The following is a 21,185-nucleotide window of genomic DNA, read 5'->3' on the forward strand; positions in this document are numbered from 1 at the left end:
CTGTCTGGTGTTGTCAAGCTCTGCTCCAGAATCATTGGTCTTCCTCTAAGACCTCTCTCCACCCTCTGTGAGCAACAGACCTTGAGGAAAGCCAGCAGGATCCTTCAGGACCCATCTCACCCCCTCTTCTCCACAGTTGAGTGGCTCCCCTCTGGGCGTCGTCTCCGATGCCCGGGCTGCAGGACTCAGAGAAGGAGGGCAACCTTTGTGCCCAGGGCTGTCCTCCTGCTCAACTCGCAGCCATCGCTGGCCCAAGAACTGTGTGGAGCCGCACCCAATCCCAGCCCCACCCAATGCCCCCAGCCCATCCACATCCAGTCACTTCAACCCAGCCCCACCCAACCACCCATCACCCTCCACCTACCACTCACCTCCTAAGTATTAACTGTGTGGAGGGTTGGACTGGACTTGATTGGCCTGAAGGACATGAATGCACTGCACTTTAAAGTTGCATTATTTATTATTTATTTATTTGTCTCATGCGTGTGTGTGTGTGTGTGTGTGTGTGCGTGTGTGTATGTGTGAGTGTTTGCTGTTTATTGTGATCTGGACTGCTCAGCGTGCTTCTTAATTGTCCCTTGGGGATGAATAAAGTTTTTTTAATTGAATTGAATTGAATTCTTTTTCTGCCTTGCAATCCTTTTCTCTTCCCAATCCTTTTCACGTCCCAGGAGTTCCTCCTCTCTTCTCTGAGCCATTGCTCTCTGTTTCTCGAGCATCCGCTCCTTCTCCAAAAATGCTGCCTTGAACTGTTGGAATTCTCCATCAAGCTCTCTCAGCATTTCCGCATGCCTCTTTTGCTCTTCAAATTGTTTCTCCTGTCCCTCATACAGCTCCCTTTCCTTTTCTTTCCTCTTCTCTTCCTCTTGCTTCTTCTTTCTCAGTCTGATCCATTCTTCCTCCAGCTCCGGAGGGAGCGGATGCTCCTTCTCGAGCATCCGCTCCTTCTCCATCAATGTTGCCTTGAACTGTTGGAATTCTCCATCAATATCTCTCAGCATTTCCGCATGCCTCTTTTGCTCTTCAAATTGTTTCGCCTGTTCCTTTCCTTTCCTCTTCTCTTCCTCTTGCTTCTTCTTTCTCAGTCTGATCCATTCTTCCTCCAGCTCCCTCTCTCTGTTCCTCTCTATCTCTCTCATTCTCTCCATCTCTCTCATTCTCCCCTGGTGCATTTCAAAGTCCGAGAGTCTCTCCATCTCTCTCACCCTCTCTAGATATCCTAGAGTGTCTCTCTGACTCTCCATCTTTGGTTGTTGCCTCACTCTGTCCATTTGCCTGCCCTGCTTGTTATTGGTGGCCTTTGGCTTCACAGTATAGGCACATTCTCGGCCCACACCGCCCCCTTTGCCTCTTTTCAGTGTCCTTGAGCTCTCAGCCCTGTGAAAAAAGTTTCTTGATGTTAAAATCCATGAAGCACAGGGCTAAAGAATGTGAACCATGATGCTCAAATGGATTTTTAAATGTTGAATTTCAGTGATCAGTTATGTCTCAGGAATTCATACCTTGAAGTAACGGCAGTGCTCTCATCCTCTTCTCGTGCAACATTTGTGCAGATTTGATCGAAGGGGTCATCAACTGGACCTCCCTTCATCAGGGATTGACGGAGTTCTTCAGGAAGTCGGTCATGGACTGTCTGCAGCGTTGACTGTAACCAGTCGTCCATTTCCTGGCTCTGTGACAGCATGTGAGGATTACTGTAGTTCAATTGCTTGGGAACATGAATACCTTTCCCTAATGCACTTATTGTTAAGAAATTATACACTGGACACTGGACATAGTAGGCTAATTGCACCCGAGTTGTGATATTTCACTGGAGGTTACAGAATTGCCAGTTCTATTTGATTACAGTAACATATAGGCATGACAAATAAATCAAACAACCAATTCACAAATTGTACATTTAAAACTACTCCGTTTTAATTACTACCATTGCTTTCTTTGTTATGTACTCTTTATTTTATTTTTTACGTAACATTTTGTATTCTGTATATAGCCTATTATTTGTTATTTTGATATTATCCCGTACTTAAAGGGATAGTTCGGATTTTAAGACACGAAGTTGTATGGGTTCCCTGTCAGCAACGTAGTGCATCAGCACTGACTTACCCCCGACAGCGTCCTGTGAGCCGAGATCCAGCCGGTTTTTGATCGTTTTTGATGCCGGACTATTTTCTTCAGCAAGTTTCTGGGGTCACGAAAGTAAAGTGTTTTTCTTCTCAAAACCATATGCGTTCAACAGAGTGATATATTTGCACCACAAAAACGTTGTCCAGCTGTCAGTAGCGCGCAGTGATAGGAATCGCGAAAAATAAGTAAGTGATAACGAGGTTTGAATTTTTCCTGGACAACGTTTTTGTGGTGCAAATATATCACTCTGTTGAACGCATATGGTTTTGAGAAGAAAAACACTTTACTTTCGTGACCCCAGAAACTTGCCGGACTACTTTCTTCAGCATCAAAAACGATCTAAAACCGGCTGGATCTCGGCTCACAGGACGCTGTCGGGGGTAAGTCAGTGCTGATGCACTACGTTGCTGACAGGGAACCCATACAAATTTGTGTCTTAAAATCCGAACTATCCCTTTAATCATCTATAAAGCACTTTGAGTGAACCCTGTGGCATAAAATGTGCTATCATGTTCCTCAAGTGCCATTTTTTTTTATCATAAACCCACGGCCATACAAAATATGTATCAAATACGCTGGTATTTATAGTTCAATGTAAAACATACCTGTGTGGAATCTTACCACTGGATCAAAACTTTCTTTGTAACAACATTGACCATCGAAGCAAGTAGACTTATGTGCTGCTCTGTCAGTCAGAACTTGATAAATGAGTAGACCCAGAGCCATATAAAGAGAGAGTTGCGACAACTCCATTGACGCTAATGTTCCATATTTTCTCAACAATAGTTCCCGGAAGTTAGGATCGAACACTCGTTAACAGACAGTAAAAGACGGTTATTTTAAGATTCTAACGAACAGTCAAAATCGCTTCCGGGAACTATTTGAATAGGATTTGAACTACTTGAAGTTACACGAACCACGTCACAAACCGAATTTTCTGTACCCGGGTTGTCGCAACTCTCTCTTTATATGGCTCTGAGTAGACCATCTCACTTCAGGATTTATAGAGCTACATGTGTCCATGGTAACCATTATGACATCACTTATCGTTTTACATGTCATAATAGCCTTTATGCCACCGTTAGTGTGACGTAGGCTACTAGACCTCTGAAGTTCGCCTACAAAAAGGATCCAAAGCTGCCATCTTTGCCCATATAAGGAGATCCGGGAGTTAATTGAAGCTAACTGCCTATGGCAAGTTGCATTGTAAGTTAGCTTAGGGGTAGCAAAGATCAAAGTGTGCCGTCTTCACCTGCCGAAGATCACAGTATCCACTAGACGGCAGTGGACAAAACTGTGTGGTGAAAAACGTCTGCGTCTCAAATGTCATCATCCCCGCGGGAGTTTAACAGGTGCGATTATTGAAAATCCCCATGTTATTTTCCCATAGAAAAAATCTCAAGATACCGGATCTCCTTATTTGGGCAAAGATGGTGGCTTTTTTGTAGGCGAACTTCAGAGGTCTATTCCAAGTAAACCACCGTTGCTACTTCCGGGACGCTACTCTAGCTGTCAAACTTGATGCTGATGTAGAGTCTAACCAATTCGCCATTAAAGAACAAACTGAACTGATTCGCCTTTCCACTCCCCAGAGATAACCCCTGCCCCTCAGAGAAATGATATGCGACGGGCAAAAAATGCAAAATGCACACTCATTCATCTCTGTCGGATTGCTCACGAAGTAGGCTATGTGTCTCTGGTCTAGGCTACTAGTCATACTGATGCGTGTCACTTGTAGACTGCACGTCTTAGCTTTCCGACGGTATTGTAAGGGTTCGCGAGAAAATCAACGTGAATTTAGGCTACATGAGAAGCACTTCTCCACAAGAAGCCATTCCCGAGTAATCCCGTTTTTAAATTGCAAAACATTTAGTCTTGGTCTCCGACTTCAGTCTGTGTAGCACCCAATAACTAGGCTACTAATACTGTGTTCTTCCACTTGTTTGGTTTTAGAACATTTATTTAAACTAGGCCTACTTACATTACATAGAAAACATGCTTTGCTTCCTCATATTCCTATGCATTATGCCCATTTTACACTAGCCAAATAACCTACCTGAGGCCTAATTACTCTCACATTCTTTTAAAGTGACAGGCACTCAATTAGACGGTTGACATTAAAGATAATTAAATGTAAGTCAATATGACAATCGTGTAAAATGTGAGTCAAAATAAAAATCAATATGAAATAGTCAACTGTATTACATACACATGCAGGCCTGGGGCCTCATTACAGAAACGTCCTAACTCTGAAATCTTATCTCTGTTTAGGATGGCATTTAGGATTTTTGGTATTAAAGGAGCTAACTGCATTTACAGTACGTCAAAATCCTATCTTTACTTAAGAATTTCCTAACTTAGGAATCCTAACTTTGGATGTCACAGTCCTCGGTCATCTCCATGGAATATGAAAAGAGAAACTTTTGAGGTATTTACCTCTGCAGTAGCCTAACCTCTGTAGGTTAATCGTTTAGCTGGGTCACACTTTTATGTGGGCTCAGATTTCTTAGTGACCTATGTTTATCATTTGGCCTGGTCACACTTTTATGTGGGGCATTCAGACCTCTGTAGGTTTATCATTTGGCCTTGTCACGCCATAAACAATGGGATAGTATAGTCTCTCCAGGTATTCTTTATACTGTAGATCAGTGGGTCACACTGACTCTTGTACGCCTCCCTCCCCTGCCTCAACTCTCTCTCTGGCTTTGTGCTCTGCCTGTGTTTGTCCCACCAGCTCTGGTTCTTCAGTCATTGCTGCTGCTTTCCCAGTTCATGCGCTGCACTTCCTCTGATGATTTGTAGGCTCACTTGGCCCTCTCTTTTTACCAATCACTCTTTTTTTGGACATCTTTATTCCTCCATGGAGGCGATAGCCATGGAGTTCAAAGGTCAAAGTGTGGTTCAAGGTCACTGTGACCATGAAAGTCACATTCTTCTGAATACTATATCTCAACAAAGCCTTGAGACACATGCTTCAAATTTAGTGTGAATGTTTCCTTGGACTCTAAGATGAATTGATTTGATTTCTGAAGAATGCCTTGTGGCACATTCTGGTAGGATTCCTTTCAATTCTATTATCGATATATTACATGCCTCGCCACACAAGTAGCCTACACAATAGGTCATCTGAAATTCAGGACTGTGAATGCAGAGTCATTCTAGCTGTAAATGTTTCCCAGCCAGTCATCTAATTCCCCCCCATGTTCCATTTCTCTCTTGTTTTTTTCACTCATTCATTCCTTGAATAGTCCCTCATAACTTCATAACTCTCTATCCCTTGTCCAAACTCTCTCTTTCCTTTCACCTTTTCTGTTTTATGTTTTCAAACCAGTCCATTCCCTCATCTCTAGGGTTCTTTACCTCTTTTATTTCCTAGTCCATTGTCTTTGATCTTCAGCATTGGTTTCTCTTGCCCCACGTTTTCCTCTTGGTCTCACCTTCATAACTTGATTTGTTTTGGTCTGCTTCCCTTGACCCACCTGTTTCTCCAACTTTTTATCCAAAATGAATTATGTCAATTATATTGCAAAGTACCTTGTCCCGGAGCAACTTGGGGTGCCTTGCTCAAGGGCACAATGGTGGAAGCTGGGAATTTAACCCTCATTTTTTTGTTTTGTTAAAGGATAACAAAGATTTGTCCTTCTTGAAGTTGCATGGCTGGTTGTCTTAGTAGCAACTCGCTACGTCTTTGCTGTATAGCGATGCTACTGTAGGTGAACGATTTCCCTACAAGTTTGTTTACCATAAAATTGGCTTTGTAAAGGTGGGAATATTGCATAGTGTACCTTTAAATAGCCTATGAAAAATGTATTTAATTTTCTCTACCTACATGGAATCTAATCTGAAATACATCAGGAACACCGAAGAGCACATTGAAGAGTCATTTAATGGCATCCTTACTTTTAAAGATTCTAATACAAAGGCATACGCAAACATCTCAGCTAAAATCACATACAATCACTATTGCAAGAAACATCACAATACAATACAAAATGCAACTTAAGTTGGCTTTCAAGCTTGAGGGTTTTATGGAAAAGGCCACACAGTCATTTTCTCTCTCTCTCTTTCTCTCTATTCCTATCACAAACACATGCACGCACGCACGCACACACACACACACACACACACACACACACACACACACACACACACACACACACACACACACACACAATTAACGCGCACATTTCAGCATTTGGCGAAAAAGACGTAGAAAGTGGTTTTCTAGGGCAAATTTACAACAGTGTACACAGCATTTAGAATGTGTGGCTTTGACACAGCTCTTGACTTGTGTCTCAGGAGAAAGAAGTGGTCGGGCTGTGTTTTTAGAAGATGGGTGTAGCTTAAGCATACAGTGAAACATTAAAAAAAGAATCAAATTTCTGTACAAGACTAGCCAACATTAATCAGTATAAATATTCTTCATTCAAAGTCAGTGCAGTGTCCTCCTCTTTTTCCGGACAGGCTTCTCCAGATCCTTTGCCCACCCCACTCCAATTTCTAGAGCCTCCGAATAATGGGTCCGGATATGCTCTTTGAGGCGCGCTGTTTTGTTTGTGTTATTCTGTCATGTGTTTGCATCTCAGTGTTATTTGATCACCAAGTACCTCAAAGGTCCAGCTGTGAAGTACAGGCAGTTCAGCCAATGACATTTCTCTCAATTTGTCAGATATAAAATGGAAAAAGAGAAAAAAAACTTTATACAAATGTTTTTTTTTTTTATGGACTTGCTTCTGGTGATATCCCTTTTGAAAAATTGTCCTTCCTTGAATCTCCGTCTTCACTGAATCCCCCTGAAGAGACACATCGCAAACACCATGGCAAAGAGCTGTGGAGAAAACAAACAGTCAACAAACAAACAAACAAACAAACACCACCACAACTTGCATCACAGATGTTAACATTACATTTACTTTGTGTTATGTAGTCATTTAAAATCTTATGTTTCTTATACTACTTGACAGACATTTTATCTTTCGGTCGTCCTTAGTTAGCATTTGGTAAATCATTTAATCTTAGACAATGACATGACGGGAACCAGTTATCCGTATAGTGAATTTAGACAGGCAAGCACAGTAATAAGTATATTTTTCTAGACCTCTGAAGTTTGCTTACAAAAAAGCTGCAATCTTTGAAATTAGGTATCTTAGGATTTTTCCTATATGGGAAATTAAATTATCTCCTTGAAAAAGTCTGAAATGCAGACTTTTTGCTCAACGCACTTTTTTCCTGCCTTCGAGTGGATAGTGTAATCTTCCGTATGTTAAGACGGCACATTTTGTGCTATCCCAGAGCTAACTTGCAATGTAACTTACCATAGGCACCCAGATATCCTTATATGGGCAAATAACTTATTTTGTAGGCAAACTTCAGAGGTCTAGTTCGGTGGCCATTATTGAGAACAGTGAAAGCTGCAATTGCATCAGTTTACCACAAGAGGGACTATAAAATCACAATAATAATTCCCAGGAACCACTAGGGGGCTCTCTAGACCAAGAAGCTATGCATGAGGCACTGGATTGTCAGCTGGCCGACACAAATCAAAAGCCGCTATTTCTGCGGGGCTAGCCAGAGAGGAGTACAGGGTATCACATTTGCTTTGACAAACACAATATAATGGGTTTTTTTTTTAAATTGTTTTTATTTCAGATATTACCTCAATGGTCAGAACCACAATGGTCAGAGCTCCAGCCACATAGATGTACATCTCAAAGTAGTCCACAACTGCTGAGTAGCAGCCCTGTGTGTCAAAATGGAAGACCAAGGAAAAGTGTTTAGGAGACATGCAGTCTGCTCGGTTCAATCAATCTTTTAAATTCTACAACAACAGGAGAGACCTTCAGTCCACCACGGCTGAAGTGCCCTTGAGCAAGGGACCTAACCCCTCACTGCTCCCCGAGCGCCGCTGGTTGGGCAGGCAGCTCACTGCTCTGGGTTCTGTGATTCACCTCACTGTGTGTTCACTGTGTGCTGTGTGTTCACTAGTTAAATTGGGTTAAATGCAGAGAACTGAATTTCCCTCACAGGATCAAAAAAGTATATATTCTATTCTATTCTTTCTATTCTGATTCTGATTCCTTCTGATTTTTGCACGCATATACAAAACTGATCGCACATAGATCACAGCACATGGCTATCTGCGCTTTTCTTACTGATGCATATAATGTATGGGAGGGCGAGGGGAAAATGGTAACAAAGGAATATTGCGCATTCAAATGGTAGGAGAAGTGTTAATAGCGATTGATCAGGTAGTCCGCCATATGTATGGCGTGACGAGTGCTGTTTACATAATGAAGTGACAACTTAGTGAATGCCACACAATACGGCAAGGCACAGCATATATTAGCGCTTTCTTTGTACATCTAGCCCTGAGTGTCCTTATAGACTGCGCTTTACGTCAAGAGGAAGTGACGTGGCCGCAATTATGTGGAGAACATAGTCATTCATGGAGATGAAGGTCATTCCCAAGGGCAGTGGCGGCGGCGCGGGGTCTGACCTTGTTGTAGCGGAACATCATGCTGCCCATGAGGCACTCCTGCTCCTCCCCGGGGTGAGTGATCCTCCGGCAGCACGCTTTGGGCACCATGTCGTTCGGATGGAGGACCCGGAAGAGGCTGTCCTCATAGTCCTCGGGGCTGTTCACCCCACAGCACTCAAACTGCAGAGTCAGAAAGGGGCGGGTGGGGTTAGATTCAGATTCAGCCTTCCTACTCTTGGGTGTCCTCCTTGCAAAGCAACAGTAGTTATCAACTCCATGTAATGTACATAATACCGTATCTTCAGTTTCCCCTTGGGTATCTATGTATATTTTTATGACCTCCATTTGAATATAGTGTATTATCCATATCTTCATAAAATGTAATTTGTCATTTTATTTTTTATTTATTTGACATGATTAACAAGAGATATTGACTCCAAACACACTGCAGAGGCTCATACTTACTCCTCTTAGACCAAGCATGGTGGCAATGGCCTTAGGGTGCTAACGAATGGAAGAGACGCTGAGACAACCTTTTACTGTCTATGGTGACAACTGACTACCTGTGACGTGACGGACATGACGTGGTCCTGCAGACAGGGAAACGCTCACTCACCGTGTTCATGATGGCGTTCCATGTCGAGGTGAAAACGTCGGTGTTGTTGTAGCCTTGGTAGTGTTTCTTCAGCTCCCTGGTGAAGTACTCCCGGGTCAGCTGTGCACAGAGACACAAGGGACAGGGCACATGGGTATCGCTGCTCTGCTCTGATGAAAACAATTACTCTCTCTCTCTCTCTCTCTCAGGCCCGACGGCCGATAACACAGAGGTGACTTACGTTCTCCCGGAACACGAAGGCCAAGATAGCAGCCGCCAGCTCCGCCAGGAAGATGATGAGAATAAGCAGGAAGAACTGTGCGGAGGAAGACAGGCAAAATAAATTACCTTAATATAGAAGAGCTGATGTATGCATGCCTGCCTGCCTGTTTGTGTGTGTGTGTGTGTGTGTGTGTGTGTGTGTGTGTGTGTGTGTGTGTGTGTGTGTGTGTGTGTGTGTGTGTGTGTGTGTGTGTGTGTGTGTGTGTGTGTGTAGACAGTGCAGTATACACCGTATTTATGATGCTAAGAGAGCAAGAGCAAGCGAGCCATAACCAATATCCTGGATGTGCTCAGTACTTTGAGGATCCAGTATTTATGAGGCTAAATGTGTTGGAGCTAATCTCTTCCCCTCCAAACGGCAATCTGATGAGTCAGACCTTGTCGTTTTCAGACCCATCGACGCATTGTTTGGATAATGCAGCAACGAGGGGGAGACGGTCCAGGTTGAGAGAGTAAATGAATGCAATCATCACTTTTCTTTTACTAACTAGCATGAACCAGACATGAGGCTGAAAGGAACTCCGCCTAGCATGAATGGATTATTAGCTCATAAATCTCATATTTAACCCTGTGATCACACATACATACCTACACACACACACACACACAGAGAGAGAGAAAGGGAGAGACAGACAAACACACACACACAGGCACACATAAACAAACACAACCACACACACACACACACACACACACACACACACCCATATACAACTACACAAACAAACACACACTCACCCATATACAACTACACAGACAAACACACACAGCCATATACTGTACAACTAAACACAGACAAACACACACACACACATCTACACACCTACACACACACACACATATACAACTACACACACACACACACACACACACACACACTGATGTGTAATCAGAGGCACTCACGAAGAGCAGCAGACACTTGTTCTCCCGGATGGCTCCACAGCAGCCCAGGAAGCCCAGCAGGAAGAGCATGCCCCCCATGGCCAGGATGATGTACACCCCCGTGAAGAGGAGCGGGTTGGCCGCCACTATCTCCCTGAAGCCTGTGGGGTCCACCAGCACCCACACACCCACGCCCAGGAGGAACGAGCCACCCAGCTGGAGGAGAGAGAGAGAGAGAAAGAGGAGAGGGATTGAAAGAGAGATAGAGAGAGGGAGAGAGAGCAAGGCGGGGAGAAAGAGAAGGGGAGAGATAGAGAGAAGGAGAGGGATTGAGAGAGAAAAAGAGGAGAGGAGACAGAGATCAATGGTTATCTAGAGAGCCTCCAGCCAGCTTGGAGCCCCTATGCTATAGAGGCAACACACACACACACCGTGATGGGGTATCAGCAGCTCTCATGAGGCCCATGCTGTGTGTGTGCATCTGGAGTAGACCATTATAGGCATATTCTGACACTCAACAGTATGTACCTTTGCTGTTTTATTCACAGAAGAGAAAAAGGGATTTGGAGTGTGTGTGTGCCAGTCACCCACCACCACCACTACTACACTTATCTAGTCTTGCTTAGTTCAGACTCCTCCGTGCTCCAAAATAACCACGCTGATTCACACCTCCGCTACACAAACCCAAACATAAAAACGCCTTTACAGCTGGAGGTAAACAAAGAGGGGAAAGTGTAAAAGAAGTGTGTGTGGAGATACTGGAGCAGCAATACATGGACACATTACTGGGTAGATAGTGGAGCGGGGGGGGGGGGGGGGGGTTGGGTGGAGGAGGGATCCTTCTGCCTGCTCGGCTTTACCCAATCATCTACCTGTCACAAACAAGACGCCAACAAGACACACACACACATACATACACACACACACACACACACACACACTTTCAGGTTTCTGCTCAGAAGCACACATGCGCGCACGCACACACACACACACACACACACACACACACACACACACACACACAAACCCCCAATAGCTTTCACTGAAAAACCCTGACAGAAACTCCAGCAGGCGACAGTGTGGTGATTAAGTAGCTGGAGGTGGGGAGGAGGACTGCGAGTGATGGGGAAGGAGGAGGTGGTGGTGGGGAGGGGTAGGAGAGCCAGAGATAAGAGCCTCACACACACACACACAGACTTCACACACACCTCCCACAATCCCTTTCTCCTCCGAGTCGAACCTGGGATTCTTTTCATAAATGTCGCATTAGCAATCTGTCAGTGTCCGTCCCACAGTCAGCCGCCTGGCAGACAAGAGTGCTTGCGGGCGATAAACAGCGGCTTGGTATTCAGGGAGGATGCATTCAAAGGTAGCTTATGATAGACGGCGTTTAAGGTGCGAAGTCAATATTGGCGAGCACAGATGGCAGTCATTCTTCTGGGGAGCTGTGAGTGGTGCAGGACTCTGTTGTGCTTCTCACCTCACTGATTCAGAAAGAGAGAGGAAATGTGATGGCGAGGGCTTCATCATCACCACCACCACCATCACCGCCGTGAGTGGAGTAAACGGACGGGCTGTCTTTAGGAAAAGCTGCACTCGTGTCCTCATTACTGCCCTTGTTTTCCTGAGAGGCTCCAGCAGAGGCAGATCTCCATCAGCCAGCGATGAGCTCCAAGCTCTGAGCTCTGAGTGGACTTCCTGCCGCCGCATCTCCACACACCGTCTCCATGACATCCTGACATCCAGACATGCTTCAACCTCCACCCACCCCACTCCACTCCACCCCACCCCACCCAACTCCACCCTCCTCCGCCAACTCAACATTCTGCACACGTGGAGACCCAAGAGGCCCAGTGGTGTGTGATCAAAGCAGCTCCTGATGAGGAAGAAAAGGCAAACCCCTCCCTCTATATTTTCTCGCCTCGCTCGCTCCCTCTCTCCCTCTGTCTTTTCTCTCTCTCTCTCTCTCTCTCTCTCTCTCTCTCTCTCTCTCTCTCTCTCTCTCTCTTCTCTCGTTCTCTAATCCACTCTTTCTTATCTGTCCTCCTTTCCCGGTCCAGTGGGCTGGAGGATGAGATGAAAGGGAAGAGAAGCGCTAAACACTGACAGAGATAAATATCAGCCCCGGCTCCTCATCGCCACAAGGGTCAAGGTAGCGCAAATAGCCCACAACGACTCACATGGTTGTGATTGGGGCAGAGGGGGGAGTGGGCAGTGGAGGGGGTGGGGGTGGGGATGGGGTGGGGTATCTCTTTCCTGTTTTTAATTTGAGACTCCACCACAGCTCCCCTGTTGACATTTGAGAGCCTTGTTTTGAGACGGCTGTGAGAAGACATCATTTGATGAGCGATCTGGGTGAGGAAGTGCATTCCCTTTGGGCGCTGTAGAGTCGAGATGGCAAGAGTGGACATAAAATAATACGAGCTGAGACCCCCTCCCCACTCCCCCCATCTCAGGACTGCATAAAATAACAGCCGGCGATTTGCACAGCGGTGTCTGCCCCCCCCATCGGGGCAGGCGGAGATGTACTGGGTCAGGCCCAGGCACCCGGTGGGTTGGGAGTACTCTGTGAAATGTGTTTTTGGACAGAAAACCTCAACCATTATGGTAATTCTGGGTGGATAGGGATGGAGAGTGTGTGTGTGAGAGAGAGAGAGAGGAAGAAAGAGAGAGGGAGGACTAAGATGAGGAAGTTGAACTCACAAAGATGAGGAAGTTGAAGACAAACATGAGGTATTTGATGCAGCTGAGGCAGTCCCCCTCCATGGTGGTGCCCCGCGCAGAAGCCTCTCCAAGCCCCTGTGAGGGAAGAGAGAACAGCAACAGCATGGTTATTGTGTTGCACAACCTGCACTGCAACACAAACATGCATGGCCATTCACATATACACACACACACACATACTCTTTGTGTCTTGTTTCTCATCATAAGACAGTACAGACTGGATAAAGGGTCTATGATATGTCATATAAAGCAATACATAACCTGCACCGCAACAAAAAACATACACACACGCACAATTTCAGTTTCTCATGACAAACATACAGTGGTACAGACTGGGTAACGGATCTGTGATACCTCATTATAGCGACACATAACCTGCACCGCAACAAACACACACACACACACAGTCTTGATTCTCATGAGAGATCCAGTACAAACTGGGTATTGGGTCTGCGCTATCTCATCTACAGCGACACACTCGGAAATATTGACCCAGAAGTGAGCAGCGTGAGCAGCTGCTATCACCGCCTGCTCTGCCCGCTCCAGATGGACACGCTCGGCCTTTCTCTCCCGAGACGAGCTGCGTTTTGGAGCCGTCCCGTCCAGCCAGGCCCCGCGCGCGCAGGTTACTGGGTCCGTTTTGGAGGCACGGCTCTGCCTTTTAGCTTAATGAAGAGAGGGAGGGCTCCATCCCTCTACCTGCCAAAGCACTCTGGCTGATGAGGCCCTATTAGGACAGCACTTCACCTTGATGAAACTGGGTCTTTTTCATTAGCGCGCGCGCGGGGAGAGGCCTCCGATGGGCCTGATGGGCCGGGCTGGCACAGCTGCCCCCCATCATTCAGGTGCTATTACGGGGAGGGGGGGAGGAGGAGAAGGGGGGGGCATCACGCCGAGTGTCACCCCCAAAGTAAAGTCAGCCAGGAGCCAAGCCAAGGCCATTACGGTCGTCCTCCAAGGGAGAGAGGAATAATTAGAGATAGCGTCACCAGCAGGGCCAGTAGCCTACACGCAGTGGGCGAGGACAGCGCAGAGTGGAAATCAATGCGAGGGGAAGACAGAGGGGCAGGATGAGGGGGCTGAGGCAGTGGGGGAGGGGGGGGGGAGGGGGGGCAGATGTGCTGATAGCAAAACTGTAATCAGTCTACCTTCAGTCGGGTATTGCAGCCAGAGGGCCAGACGACGAAGGTGCACATTAGAGCGTGAAATCACAGTGCTTAGCGTTAGTCTTCCCCTCAAATCTGCTCTTAGAATAGTGTGCCATTTTTTATTTCAGACAGAGACCACCGTGTGCTCGTCAGAGCCTGGTCTTAATACTGCCCAGTGTCTCCAGGGAGTCGTCTCATCTCGCTCGAGCACACGCTGATTTACTTCTTTCATAAACCTCCTCACTTGAAGTGAGATGAGGGCATCATCATTTAACCACTCTACATCATGGAGAAGGGAATGAAGAAAAAAAAACCCACAGCAGTAGGCTGTGTTTGTCCAGACAGACCCAGGATGTCTGATAGGTCCCTGGGGTGAGATAATGCGTAGGCTAGATAAAATGGCTGACTCCGCTAATACAATTCCCACCCCCAGTATATTGTTTTCCAACCCCCCTTTGACACAATCCGCACAATGTTCTGACAAGTGTTTCCCAGGGTCATCTTCCAGTGGAATTAAAAACCTGAGGCATTCGAGGGTGTCGGCAGGTGAGGTAGTGGAATCGATGCGGGTGGAGGAGAGGGGTGGAGTGGGGCGGAACGGCAGGGCGAGATCTGCTGCTGGCATGCAGAAAAGAAAAGGAGAATTGTCAGTTTTCGCCGTTCTTAATTAGAATGATTATTTTCCCCGGCTACTGTTTTCCATTGACCCGGCGGGATTGACTGATTGTGAACCAGAGTTAACTACGCGCCTTCAATCGTAATGACGGGCTTAAGTATTGATTGTGTCTCTGGTGAGCGGCGGAGGGTTGATAGTGCCCCGAGGGCTATTAGCACTTTAATTAGCCCTCTCCCCCCTCTACATCAGCCCCGCCCGCCGAGTACACGCACGCACACACTCACACACACACACACACACACACACACACACACACTCACACACTCACACACACACACACCACCCGCTGGGCACGCGGCTCACATTAGGATCTACATTTATTATTTTGATTCGCGTTGAGTGTCAACTTTACTGTCTGTCTTGTCTTCTACTCTCATTTTCCCTGCTATCAGAGAGAGAAAGAGAGAGCGAGAGAGAGAGTCTTATGAAAATTGTTGGTGTGGGAATGGGTGGGGTATGGATGTAGTCTGAAATCTGGCAGTAACTATGTTTGGATTGGTTTTTGTGCTGGTTGAAGTCTGAGAAAGGAGTATTAAAAAAACAATCCCACATTATTGACGCGGTTTGCGTCATAAAATACACTGTATGAAGGCCAAATAATGATTTATTTTTCTCGGCAGAAGGCAATGATGTGTTTGCGGCGAGAACCATCATCAGATATGATGGGTGGCATTGACTATAGCCTGATCAATCGAACACTAAGGCGCAATGCAGTCTCTGAAGGCACATTAAAATATGTGTTGCTGTACAGAGGGAGGAGACTCTTATTGTAGCCAAGCCTGGCGGGCTGGCTAGCAAGAAATGCTGACATTTACTTGAAACACTGACCAAGAAGATGACCAGTATCATTATTCTAGCTCATCTGAGTGTATGAAGCTGTCCTGGTTGCTGTCCTGGTTTACACATTCTTCGGAGATTAGATGCGATTCTTGGAAATCATTTTTCAAAATATCCAACTTGCACAACCTCTGGTACTTGGCCTGCCCATTCTGTTTTGACAACACTTTGCCTGAAGACTCCCCACACCCAAATGCCATGAAGGGTGATGTGCAAAGATAGCTTGCTTTTGTGCAAAGATAGCTTGCTTTTTGCAACTTTTAGCAACTTTAATTTAACGTAAGTTGCAAAAAGCGAGGCCCTTAAATCCTCCTCTGATTTCTTTTCTGTGCATGTCTTCCACTCTTTTTAAACTGCGAGCGCTGCGCTGGGTTTACTGTACGCTGGGGAATGGATGGGTCCCCTCGTGGAGAGAGGCGATGGCATAAACTGCTATAAATCACTCCGGCGGCCGGCACCGTCCAGCTCCGGAGAAAGTGCAGAGTAAACACGCCGGCGTTTCCCACGGCTCCCCCAGGACCCCGGGCCTCATCCATCAGCACCAGGGGCTCAGGAGGTCCTCAGAGAGTCTGGCCGCGCCACGCTACACCCCGCCACGTCACGCCATGCCACACTACACTACACCCCACACGCCATGCTATGCCACCACGCCCATAACGCAGGAGGGGGAAGCTGCCAGTCTCAGAGACGCTTAACGCAGATCACAACGGACTACGATAGATCACAACAGACCACAATAGATCACAACAGACCACAGTCTATCCATCAACAAGGAGGCTCATCCATGCTGCCCGTTGCCAGGACACCTGCAATAGCCACTATTGATCCAACAAACCACATCTAGACTGAGCTCTGCCAACGCAGCTCATTCATGGCAAGGATAGCTAATATTCACAGAATTCTAGTTCTTCGACATGAGAATAAACTGTAGTGGCAATAAATATTCATTAGTGAAGTGCCACAGGCATGGTCTATTCAATAAACTGCAAGTGAAAGTGAAAAGTACACAGATGATCTGAGACATTCTGGTGGATGTTTTCTGCAGGTAATGAGAATGTCATTGGGCAGCCTCTGCTCTGTGCACTGAGGACAAACCACTCAGCACCACAGCTGTGACAGCACATATTTTTCATTGAACAAACAACACGGCTACACACACACACACACACACACACACGTGCGCGTCGATACTGATGGATGACCAAAGTGAGTGAGCAGCCGCGTTGGAAATATACAAGGCCAGCAGGACAGACACGAAGCCGTGCAGGGACCGAGCTCTATAGGTACTGACGACAGAAACAGACTGGCCGACACGTGTGCACACACACACACACACACACACACACTCTGTCCCGGTCCATCCTGTGGAATAAGCCGTCGGCTGCCAACACACTGTGATTCCACATGCCTCGCTCTAATAACCTGAAGGTAAACTGTAAAACGCCTGCAGGCATTTGGCAACTGAACAGCATGGCTTGCCCTTAATGCAATGAGCGGAAGCCAGTCGATGATACAATTTTTTTCTCTCCGGACACTGGAGAGAAGAAAATTCTTCCACCACTCCAGTAATATACTGTAGTGTGTGTGTGTGTGTGTGTGTGTGTGTGTATGTGTAAGTGTGTGACGTTGATCATGATTGAGATTATGTATATTGAGATCATCCATCTTCTCTGCCTGTTTCTGAAAGTAATTTAAAAGAAAGCATCAGCGAGCCTGGTCAGTCACTCTCTTATCAGCTCGGAGAGGCCGGTCTGGTCAGTGTGTGATCCAACGCAGTGACAGGACACTGTAAGAAGTGGCTCCAGATGTTCCGTCGCATCCACAATAGCTTCTAGATATGTGGAGGGGCTCCATACAACACTATCTAAACTTAGTTTACTACTCTACAGATGATGAGGGGGGAGGACAAACAGGATGAGGTGCAGACAACCCCCCCCCACACACACACACAACACACACACACACACACACACACACACATATCCCAAACAAGCTCAGATCCTCAGAGGAAACCTATTTGGAGTCTGTCTGTGTGTGTGAGAGAGAGAGATAGAATGAAAGAGTTAGCAAGAGAGAGAGAGAGAGCGAAAGAGAGAGAGAGGAAGGCAGTCTGACGCTGTGTCCAGTCCTCCTCCAGGGTCTGGCACCGAAAGGGCAATTAAACCCAACAACACGGACACCTAAATACTACGCCATGCACAGCACTGGCTATAACATTACGTAAACATCACGCCATGTGTACTGCTATGTAAATAACACAAATAACAGTGTGCAAACACAAACAAACACACACTGCTTAGAATCCAACACTTCCCTCCGCTTGACATGTGACACTGTGCAAACAGCAGTGCATAGCATGCTTCAGAACGGCTCATCTCACCGGCTAACGGCTACCGGCTAACGGCTAACGGCTCCGCAGTGTTGCTTGCTCTCTAGGGCTTATCACCACCTCATGATTAATAGTGCAGGCATTACACTGGACACTTGGGCCCACAGGGGCTAATGACCTGTTTTCTGCAGTTATCTTAAATCTATGGGGTTTTCTCCAGTAGGCACCCACACACATACATACTGTATATACACACACATCACACATACACACACACACACACACACACATGCACAAACACACACACACACGAGCATATGAACACTGCAATTAACTGAAGCTTGAAGCTCTGCAGTCACACCACACACTCCCTTTCCACCCAACGCCACATCTAGAAACCAGATTGTATTCAGATTCAGACGCCACATCCAGTATTCAGTATTCAGATCACTCTCTGGCGCCCTCCCTATCTCCCTCTTCACTCCCTCTCTGTTCCACCCAACTTTCATGTGGCTGATGGGTAGATCCATATTCATTTAACCCCCCCCCCCCCCTTTCCACACACACACACACACACACACACACACACACACACACTTGCTAGCTAAGAGACGCAGACAAAGCCCCACCAAGCGCAGCAGGCGTGTGTCTCACCTCGGCCGTGGAGCTAATCATCCTCTGGCACAGCGAGCACACCACTTCTCCTTGAGCTTGACACTCTACGCTATATGATTAATCCAGCAGCCTTCGGTAGTGCCCCCTCACACACACACACACACACACACACACACACACACACACACACACACACACTTCCCTACACGCAGCCAGGATGAATTCATCATCAGTGGGACAAGGACACTGTGCCCCCCCCCCCCCTCACTGGGCCATGAGGCTGCATACATGAGGAGTCATCTAGCGTCAGCTGCGGGGGTCACCAGGGGCCACATGCGGACCCCCAGCCTCGCTGCGCCTCACAGGCCGACCCTGATATCATCACCTGTAATTGACCCCCAGGGAGAGCGCTAATCACCCTCTCCACCGCACAGCAGGAGCTGGGGTGTGTGCATGCATATGTGGACGTGTGACAGTGCATAAGTGTGTGTGTGTGTGTGTGTGTGTGTGTGTGTGTGTGTGTGTGTGTGTGTGTGTTTGCACCTGTGTGTGTGTGTGTGTGTGTGTGTGTGTGTGCATGTGTCTGCATCTGTGTGTGTGTGTGTGTGTGTGTGTCTGTGTGCATCTCTGCATCTGTGTGTGTGTGTGTGTGTGTGTCTTTTCTGTGCCGCAGCATGGCCTGCTTCATGTGCTGTGCCGCAGGATGGTTCTCTCCGCTCTCCTCTCCTCTCCTCTCATCGCCGTTCTCCAGAACTGACCTCAAATAAATCCTCCAATTCGCTCCTCTTCTCCACCCGTGGCTGGGACTGGGCCAGAGAGGAGAGGAGCGGAGAGGAGAGGAGAGGAGAGGAGAGGAGAGGAGAGGAGAGGAGAGAAGAGGAGCGGAGCGGAGGCGTGGAGCGGTGAGGAGAGGAGCGGAGAGGAGAGGAGTGGAGAGGAGCGAAGAGGAGCGGAGAGGAGAGGAGCGGAGAGGAGCGGAGAGGAGAGGAGCGGAGAGGAGAGGAGTGGAGAGGAGCGAAGAGGAGCGGAGAGGAGAGGAGTGGAGGCGTGGAGCGGTGCGGAGAGGAGCGGAGAGAGCGAGAGAGTGCTCTGGCGAAGGGACAGTCTCTCCCCCGAGGCCTGCTCCTGTCCCTTAATGAACCCCCAATTAGGAAGGAACGGGCCCCGGAGCTGCACTTTGAAGTGAGCGGAATACTAAGCAGACACGCAAACACACACACACACACACACACTCACAGGCAGGCAGGGGAGCGTGTTAAGGCCACAGTCGGTCCCCGTCAGTGCAGGAGATCACAGGGATGACGAGGCGGTTCCTACGGCGAGGCTGAGCCACTCTGCCGACGGGCTCGGGCCTCGTGACGAGCCGCTCACTCGGAGGAGAGCCGTAGTGAAGTGATCACTCTCACATGTGACACGCCGGCCTTAACAGAGCACCGCTCACTCATTAAATTACCAACACTATTTTTATGCTAATCGCCTACACGAGTACAGGATTTTTTTGGAGTATCTCAGCAAGTCAGGTTCACATGCGGTGAGCGATCACAAAAAAAGCGAAACTAGCACTTTAATCAGCAATTTAAACATGCTCTATCCATGTGAACCAATCAGTACTTCAAAAGACACGGGCAGTCTTGCCTACCAAGTATTGGACTCCTGTGGTGGCAATGTGAAAAGAGTTTAAACAAACCAGAATATCTGGGACAGTCTGCATAAAAAGGACACATTTCTAATCGCTCATACTGTCATACATTTTGCATTCTAATTTAGCTTAATGCTACAGTACATCACTTTTTCTTATTCTTCTTTGCATGTGATGTTAGCAGTCAGTAACTGACAAGAGAGTGTGTAAGTTGTCATCTTTGTGCGGCTGACTGATGTGCTTCATCTGAAGACACTGTGTGTGTGTGTGTGTGTGTGTGTGTAGTGTGCTTCTCCCATAGAGTGTGTGTGTGAGTGTGAGTGTGCCGTTCAGTGCGTACTGTAGGGCAGAGGACAGCGCCTACAGCACGGAGAGCGTTGCGCTCCAGCGGAGGCAGCTGACTCCCACATGAACACGAGTCAGATCTGGAGGAGAATACGTCCAGTCAGAGCGCACCGGGCCACAGAGCGTGATGCCGTGAACCCGGCGTGGCCGGGCGCCTCTGACGCTGTCTGTACTCGCACACGGGGAGCGCGGCTTTCAGCCCGACTTTCAGCCCGGCTCTCTGAGCCACCGAGAACATTGATTACTTAACTGACTGAGCGCTTGATAGACCGGTCACACAGACAGACAGTCAAATGACTTCAGAGAGCCTGTGTGTGCATTAAGGCACTCCAATAAGGCTGAAAGGCCTGGGCAAAATGTGCAGTGACTATTAGGAGAATAATGGAGTAATGTGTTAACTGCTTCCTTAAATAAGAGACTCTGTAGTCAGACGAAAGGAACAGGGCTAATTTGGCATGTACTAATGGTGAGACGCAGGTGCACATTAGGCACAAAATGGAGTCAATTC

General features: G+C 47.2%; 1 protein-coding gene and 1 long non-coding RNA gene across 3 annotated transcripts in view; both read right to left on the reverse strand.

Annotated features, from left to right (window-relative positions):
• Positions 1-845: 845 nt before the first annotated feature.
• Positions 846-2,821, reverse strand: LOC134093825 (uncharacterized). Its single transcript, XR_009940387.1, has 3 exons — positions 2,733-2,821; positions 1,503-1,672; positions 846-1,377 (listed from the first exon to the last, which is right to left on the reverse strand). It is a non-coding gene; the product is annotated as an uncharacterized LOC134093825 (long non-coding RNA).
• A 3,174-nt stretch (positions 2,822-5,995) lies between these two features.
• The window catches only part of tspan18b (tetraspanin 18b), a 38,577-nt gene continuing 23,387 nt past the window's right edge, over positions 5,996-21,185 (reverse strand). The window contains exons 3-9 of one of the 2 annotated variants that reach the window (XM_062547080.1): positions 13,068-13,163; positions 10,386-10,580; positions 9,442-9,516; positions 9,222-9,320; positions 8,624-8,785; positions 7,784-7,867; positions 5,996-6,955 (exon numbers count right to left, since the gene is read on the reverse strand). In XM_062547080.1, the coding sequence (XP_062403064.1) occupies positions 6,908-6,955; positions 7,784-7,867; positions 8,624-8,785; positions 9,222-9,320; positions 9,442-9,516; positions 10,386-10,580; positions 13,068-13,163 (759 nt within the window). In that variant the 3' untranslated portion in view covers positions 5,996-6,907. The remainder of the gene's footprint in view (positions 6,956-7,783; positions 7,868-8,623; positions 8,786-9,221; positions 9,321-9,441; positions 9,517-10,385; positions 10,581-13,067; positions 13,164-21,185) is intronic. The other variant, XM_062547081.1, reaches the window with a different exon arrangement.

This window comes from Sardina pilchardus, chromosome 10, assembly GCF_963854185.1.
Source record: "Sardina pilchardus chromosome 10, fSarPil1.1, whole genome shotgun sequence".
Taxonomy (NCBI): domain Eukaryota; kingdom Metazoa; phylum Chordata; class Actinopteri; order Clupeiformes; family Clupeidae; genus Sardina; species Sardina pilchardus.